The following is a 7,794-nucleotide window of genomic DNA, read 5'->3' as shown; positions in this document are numbered from 1 at the left end:
TCCTCTCAATATTTATTTATTTATTTATTTAATTTTCAGAACAAGCTGCATCAGGTCATCAAGGATTTATTTATACGTTACACTGCATGTCCATGAAACAGGCTAAAATGAGCTTTCAAGGTGTAGGTCTTAAAGAACAGGAGGTAAAACTACTTGTTTCAGACAGAGGATGAACTGAGGAGCTCTATAAACAACCAGTCACAGTTTTTTAAACTGTGAATCATGCAAATGTACTCTAGCTGACTCACAGAATGAAAATAAAGAAGAAAAGGATGATGATAGGTCTCTTTTTTCCATACACAGAGGCAAAAAATCTCCATTTCAAAGCACTTACAAAGACCAAATTGTCCAGTTTTATTTCTAAATGTATGGCTTTGTTAATATATCATTTAGACCTCATGTCTATTTGTACAAACATGATGAACATTTTCTTACCTTATGGCTCAAAACTATGAGTCCCTTTTTGCAACATGCTGAAAATTCTTTGGTCTGGCATCTAAAAGATTGTCCTGACCTGGACAGACACATACTCTTGTGACACAAGTTCATTCATTTAAGGTGCACAGAGAAGAGCATTAATCTGAAGACATTAAAGTTCTTTTGCAGCAACTTTTGTGGAATACAGGACTTTATTGTTTAACCCAAATGGTTTGGCTTAGCTTCCATGATTGTTGTCAATTTTTTAAAATTTGCAAAGTTAGGAGGACACAGACAGTTTTTCTTTAGTTGTTTCCTGTTTTATTCTGCTGGCTGATGTCAAGTCTACCTACTTCCTTTTTCTATTTTTCTATTTCTCTGTTGCTTTAGCCACTTCCTGTTTTATTCTGAAGTCTCAGCCAGTCTTACACTTCAGTCAGACGTACTTCCTGCCTGTTTTCAACTGCTTTTTCATCATACCTGTGTTCAATCAGTAATCAATCTCTTAATTTTTGAGGTTTTGTAGACGTGACCGCTAACCACATGATGTTAACTTGTGCACCATTTTTGGACACCTGGCTAAAGCAAAAGTGTCATTCAATGCCCGTTTTCCTCCATCATTTTTCAACTATTTCTATCATAACAGCCTAAAAGAAACATTTGAAATAATATCAAGAATGTGGAAGCTGGCAGACACGTCAGTGAGCCCCCAGCAACCATCTATAACTAAGGGAAAATGTATATTCCCCATCTACCTGGCAAAAACTTTGCTGTGATTGATTTTGTTGCTAGCAGATTGCTGTGGCCGTAATTTGAATTGTAGTGATGGGCTTGCCTACAAACACCTGCTCTCTCAGGCGCCGTGAAACTGTGAAAAGTGTGACAGACCAGAAATGGAGAAGGTTTGCCTTCAAAACAAAAGTTGCCTCTTTTGAAGAACGCTGGCTTCTCTTTGAAACTTCTCCATTTTCAGTTCACATTGCACATTATCTAGTTGTGTAACAGTGAGTGATTTGTAGGAAAATATGGAAAAAATACAGGCAAATGGAGGAAGCTTAGGCCTCACTCACACAGACCTAAGGATACAGACCACCCCCTCTCGTTAAACACTGGTTGCTAGGGAGCAGTGTGTATTCCCCAACTGATTGGCAAGTGGTTGCTGGAGGTTTCTGGCAGTGAGACATCACGTGAGAAACCTCCTTAACTTTGCCAGATTGCCTTGTTGCATTCCTCAAACTTCCCAGCCATCATTCCTGGTTTTCCAGAGTTTTTTCTTGTTTCCTTGTGTACAGCTGTGGGCTGAACACTGCAGTCCTGTTCACGGTGCGTCCTGCATGTCGTTCCTCCTCCTGGGTTTCACAACTGCTCCAAAATACTTCTGAATTATCAACTTCTTCTTCTTTTGCTATTTTGTGTTTTGTAAGCCTACATTTGCATAAGACCTTTTGTAATGGCAGTGTTTATGGGTTACATAGCCAATAAAAATGGTTAGTTACACCATTACACACCTGGCTTTTAGAAAAAGATACCATCCAACTAATACATACATCAGTCTAATTAGCTATTAGCTATTACATAGCTATCATTAAATAGGTAATAGCTATTAAACTTCACATTGTGTGTGTGTGTGTTTTTCTCTCACCTGGACACTGTAGTGTGTGTCTTCGTCCAGGTCCCACAGCACACACCAGCGGCTGGACGTGTTCACCTCTCGTATGGAGCGCTGCATCAGGCCGTCCTGCCTCTGGAGACAGGATATGTGCACACATGAGGAATACATGTGGTGGATGCTTTTGCACACACAAAGACATTAATGTGCCACACTTACGGCAAATTTAAATCAAATCTCGGGATCTGATCAGCGTATCCAGCTGACAGCTTAAGTATTATGATCTAATAAAAGCAGTAATGGCCTCGTACGTTGCTCGAGGCAGATAGTGTTGTCTTAAAAGGAGAAGAATCTTTTCTGTTTTCTTTTAAAGTAAACTTTGCTAAACTAATTTACCAATAAAAAAAATCATCATTATGTCACATTTAAAGGCAAATACTTGAAATGCAAGCAGAATCCCTGCAGTAACAAGCAGCTTTGCCTCATAGAAATTCACCTCACACCCATACAGCCCCAATGGGAGAAATTAGGTCTGCAGGCAAGGTAACACCAGCAATAGTCATTCAAAATAAACAGAAAAACACATGTTTAGGCAGAGATGCTCTGTTAGCATAAGGAGCTGCAGAATTAATGAAGAAATGTCACTTTCTGGATCAGCAGGTAAACAGATGGTGACCCCGTGGAGATAAATTTTACTTTTTAACAGCTGTATTTAGTGAAAATTTGGGGATGGGTGGATTTATAAATTGTAAATACAACACAGACATATTATCATCTCCATTTTTGCAATCAGAAGGTAAAACACAACAAGATAATTATTAATTTAGAGCCATGCTTTAATTCAAGTCCACAATTGAATCAGTTTTAGCTCCATTTTTGGTCACCACCACCTCCCTGGGGAAATATCTGAGTTTTCAGCTGCTTTAGCACTGAGAAGATCACATTCACCGTGTTTATTTAAAGTCCAGTGATAAAAGGTGCCTGCAGAAGAAGACAAAGTTACTGGAAAGACAACACAAAGCAGTATACATCCATGAGGGGCTGCGAGAATCGAGGCAAGAACATTTTCACAAGGTTACCCACCAAACTCTACAGTTCATATCTTTAAAATGAGCTGTGGATTCAGAGGGTAATATGTAAATACACGGTGCACGTGGATTCAAAGTAACAATTGCATTTCAAATCCTTCATGTTATGTGAACATGAAGACTGGTGGAGTCCCAGGACCCTGAATTGATAAGAGGAAGAAAATGGATGGTTAATAATAATAATGTCTGCAGAGGATTCTCTGCCAGGCAGATATCTGCACTATATTTATGGAGTAAATAAACTTACTAGTAGTTCAGTAAAATTAAGAAAATGGCAAAAAACAAACAACAACAGAAAATACAAGGCTTCCACTTAACGTGGCACCATGGTAACAGCAGTTAAGATGCATTTTGGTTCTTCATTCCCCCTCGGACACAGAAAAAAGCTAAGAGTTTCCAGCATAATTTGCATTTGTGTTTGTGTGTCTGGAATTGCTAAGCCAACACAATGAGACCTGATTTTAGCCTTTAAGAGTGGTGATCTTGATAAAACTGCACATGTGGCAACGCTTGATTGCAGTTCTTGCGGCCAAGTGTGGCACAGCTAGTTATTTGAGTTAATTTAATTAATTTAAATTCAATTCAGTTTTATTTATTTGGTGCTAAATCACAACAGCAGTTGCCTCAATGTGCTTTATATTGTAAAGTAGACATCCTACAATAATACAAAGAAAACAGAGAAAACACGACAATCAGTCCCCGTACAGGCTTGGCGAGAATGGGGATGAAAAAACTCCCTTTTAACAGGAAGAAACCTCTGCCAGAACCAGGCTCAGTGAGGGAAGGCCATTTGTCACAACTAATTGGGGTTAAGGGGGGGGGGAAAAAAGACGAAAACATGTTGTGGAGAAGAGACAGAGATTAATAATAACTAATGATTAAATGCAGAGAGGTGTATAAACACATAGCAAGTGGGGAAAAAATCAAGTGAAGAAGAAACACTAAGGGGGCAATCACTCTTTCACACAGGCCCAGGTAAGTTTGGGTAAATTTTTCTTCTCCTAATAATCAAAATTATAATTTAAAAACTGCATTCTGTATTTATCTTGTTTAGCGTGACAAAAAAAAAAAAAAATCATGTTTTTGTGTGGCTAAGTTTTCCCGACAACATGAGACTTGCACGAGACTTTAATTGCTCTGATTGGAGACTCTGTATGAAGGAACCTTTAACTGTCTTCTTTTTAACTGCAGACATCCTGATGAGCGCTGCTCAGAGATAATTGGTGTTCACACAAAAGCACCAGCCTGCATTCTTGTTTTTGAGATTGTAGAAAATGGCTCATAATATATTCAAGCTTTTCGTTATTGTCATTTCCGGCCATTACACACCAATTACACCAAATATTCTAAAAAACCACCAGCTCGGCATCAGAACAGCTCATAATGAGGATTTTTTAACAACTGCTTGGTAAGCATCATCTAGCGACAGCTAGTCCAGTTTGAGAAAGTTTCCCAGATTGCGAACGTGCCTGTGGAGCACTGAAGGCTGAGGAAGAGTCAATAAATAGAAAGCTGTCAGGATGCTCGAGGCTCTCCAGATGTCTCGCGTGGAGAGTCAAAGTGGTGTTTGCTGCTCCTCTGGCAGCCCTGCAGGCAGCGAGTCAGCCAGGACACTTTGATCTAAAAGGCCGTCATATAAAAGTATATACTGAATCAACGGGGGTTAAAAGGATCGTTAATCAGCACCAGTGACTCAGCTGTGATGGAGGCATTACCATTTTGGAATAAAAACTCCAAAACCATCTAATTTTGAAAAGTGCCGCTGACGTAACTCAAGATACGTTCTAATTTTCAGGTTTTGTCAGTTTATCTCATAGGCACATTTAATTCTGCAGTTTTAAGTAAGACAGTAAACCAGGAAATCAAAACTAATGGACACTTGTCACAGCCATCTAAAGGTCTGTGCAAAAGTCTTGAGCCACCCCTTTTTCCTTTATATTTTTTGTGCCACAAAGGTCAGCTCCAAAATAGATAACCGCTTTTAAAAAAAACTGGTCATTTTTATATATATTTTCTAATTGTAGTTCACATAGGAATACCCATGGGAAAACAGATTTTTTCTAATTCCTAACAAGCAAAAGAGCATTTGATGATGAGCGTTTTATACTGTTTGATGACAGAAGAAAGTAAAGCCTGCAGGTTTGAGGTGCCTGCTGAGAGTCAGTCTTTATATTTTCAAGGTAGGTAAAACAAACGTTCTACATTGACAGACTCTCTGGTTTTAGTTGATTTCATGAGTGTTTTATAATCCCTGCATCCATTTACAGGATGGAAAAAATAGGATTTTTAAAGTATGCATAATTCAGTAGTTTGTAGAACCACCTTGGGATCAGCGACAACTTGAAACAATACATTTCTGTATGTCATATCAGTCTCTCACATCGTAGAGGACTTTGGGTCTGCTCTCCTGTCCATGCAGCGGTGCTTCGGTTCATTGAGGGTTTGAGGGCATTTATTTATGCACAGCTCTCTTTTGCCAAGCCACAGCATTTCAATCAGGTCGAGGTCTGCACTTAGAGGTGGTCATTACTTTGATCCACACTTTAACTGCCTAACAGATGTCTCTAGAGTACTTTGGTATGCAGGGGAGTTCATGATTGACTCAACGACTGTAACTTGCCCAAATCATTATGCCTCCACCTCTATGCTGACAGCGGGTATGAGGTGTTTGTGGTGATACGCGGCGTTTGGTTTTGTGCATTATGAGCAAACATAACAAACTTTATCCTCATTCCAGGGATTTTGTGGGTTGTTAAGAGCAAAGAGGCTTTCTCCTGGAAGCTCTTCCAAAGAAGCCATACTTTTTCTGTTTCTTTCTAATTGTACTGTCATGAAGTGTGGTGTAGCTCTTTTTGCAGTTTCTCTGAGCATTGCACAGTCTGACTTTGGGGTGAATTTGCTGGGACGTCTACGTCTTGAAAGACTGTGGCATTGTGATTTCTGAAGACCAGCAAACTGCCCAAATGTCTGCTTTTATAGAGGTGCTCACACTCGATTATCAACAACTGGCTGCTACAAACCCTAATGTGTGCTCTTGGAAGTTCTCTGACAATTGAAGTAAATATTTTCTTGTTCTTGCAGGGGGTTTTGAGCTTTCTTTTAATTTTGGCAGCAGTCTTAAAGTTTGATTTGTCAGGGTTCAGCTTCAGACACTTTAAAAAGGAACAGAAGGCACCTTTACTTCAGTAAAATGCGACCGTGAAGTCTGCAGGTGAACACAAAGTTTGGGTGCATCGCTATTTTTAGGTCAGGAAAGAAGTCAGCAGCAGCCTAATGCATTTCAGAAGGAAAGTGGTGCAGAAAAACAAATCTCTCCTCTGATGTTGTCACAGTCTGACAATCTTCTTCTGGTACAAACATCACAACACAAGTTTAAAACAGGCACTCTCTGCAGGTTTTATTTGATAAGCATTGCCCTTGCACTAATCATCAATTAACCCTGTGTGTTTGATATTTGAAGTCATAGAAACCAGGACTGCTGGGAGTCTCAGACACAGAAACTTAAACTGGGTTACTTCATGTGTTTGTGTGCTTGGGAGCGAGGTTGTGTAACGCGTGCATCTTGGCAGCCAGCACCGTGGGATTTGGAACAACTTTAGATGAGTGAAGCAACTCTTTGTCTGGGCACATTCACTCGTCCTGCTTCTCCTTCACAAACAGAAGGCTCGGCATGTCACCGAAAGATACTGTGAATGAAATAATCCCACAAAGCAGCCACGTTTGAATCCTAATCAAGACTTAAGCCTGATGCGAGACCACTCTTGCAATAAGGAAAATAGAAATGGTAGAAAACATACTTGATTGACAGAGCAGCCTTTTATATAACAGCATTTTTTGCCCTTTTGTAGCAGCTCACTCTGATCCAAGGCAACCTTTGATGACTAACAACGGAAAATACGGGCTCGGTAGATAAAACCTGCAGCACGGATACCCGCTGCATCCACCTGCTACCATCACCTCCCCGATTAATATTTGAGTAAGTGTTTTTTACATAAGTGCTTTCTGAGGTTAAAGCAGGAGATGTTTTACATCCCGATCCTGTATTTTCTTGAAAATGCCAAAAGGTTGATGGATTCTGACTCAGATGTGAGGTGACTTGGGAAAAAAAACCAAAAAGAAAGAATAAGAGTTGTTTGGCATCGACACCGCTGTGGATGTTTCTCCTGTGAGACGAATCCTGGCCAAATAATTTCCGCTAATGGAGACGACACCCACTCAGAGCTCAGCTAATGTCTCATTCTCCTTTTGCCAAAACTGTAGGTGGTGAAGACTGATTAAAATGAGCCAAGCTGAGCTAGCAGCCGAGGTTTTTAAGAGATCTCAGACAGACAAAATGTTGTTATGTAACAGCAGAATTAATGTGAAACGTCTCTTACGGTGACGCAAACTTCTTGTACTTTAGGTGACAGTTGTGTTCTTTAAAGGTGCTACGTGGAAGGACTGCAGCGTTTAATTAAATGAAATGTAAGCAATGAATCGATGAATTCATGAAGAAAAAGAAATACATTCTGAACAATCATATTTTGTTCAACCGCTCATTAATGCAAATATCTAATTAACCAGTCAGCTGGCAGAAACTCAATGTATTTACACAAGTGGACATGGTTAAGACGACCTAGTGAAGTCCAAACTGAGCATCAGAATGTGGAAGATTATGTTAATGTGGTAATATTGTTGATG

At 39.7% G+C, this 7,794-nt stretch overlaps 1 protein-coding gene across 1 annotated transcript in view; it reads right to left on the bottom strand.

Moving 5' to 3' along the window:
- Positions 1 to 7,794, bottom strand: part of LOC102199726 (fibronectin type III domain-containing protein 5-like) — a 67,799-nt gene that overhangs the window by 19,355 nt on the left and 40,650 nt on the right. The window contains exon 3 of the mRNA XM_005752810.2: positions 2,060 to 2,161. Coding sequence (XP_005752867.1) covers positions 2,060 to 2,161 — 102 coding nt within the window. The remainder of the gene's footprint in view (positions 1 to 2,059; positions 2,162 to 7,794) is intronic.

The sequence above is a fragment of the Pundamilia nyererei genome, unplaced genomic scaffold (genome assembly GCF_000239375.1).
Source record: "Pundamilia nyererei isolate P.nyererei 1_Seehausen unplaced genomic scaffold, PunNye1.0 scaffold00383, whole genome shotgun sequence".
Taxonomy (NCBI): domain Eukaryota; kingdom Metazoa; phylum Chordata; class Actinopteri; order Cichliformes; family Cichlidae; genus Pundamilia; species Pundamilia nyererei.
This window is presented reverse-complemented; position numbering and strand designations above follow the sequence as displayed.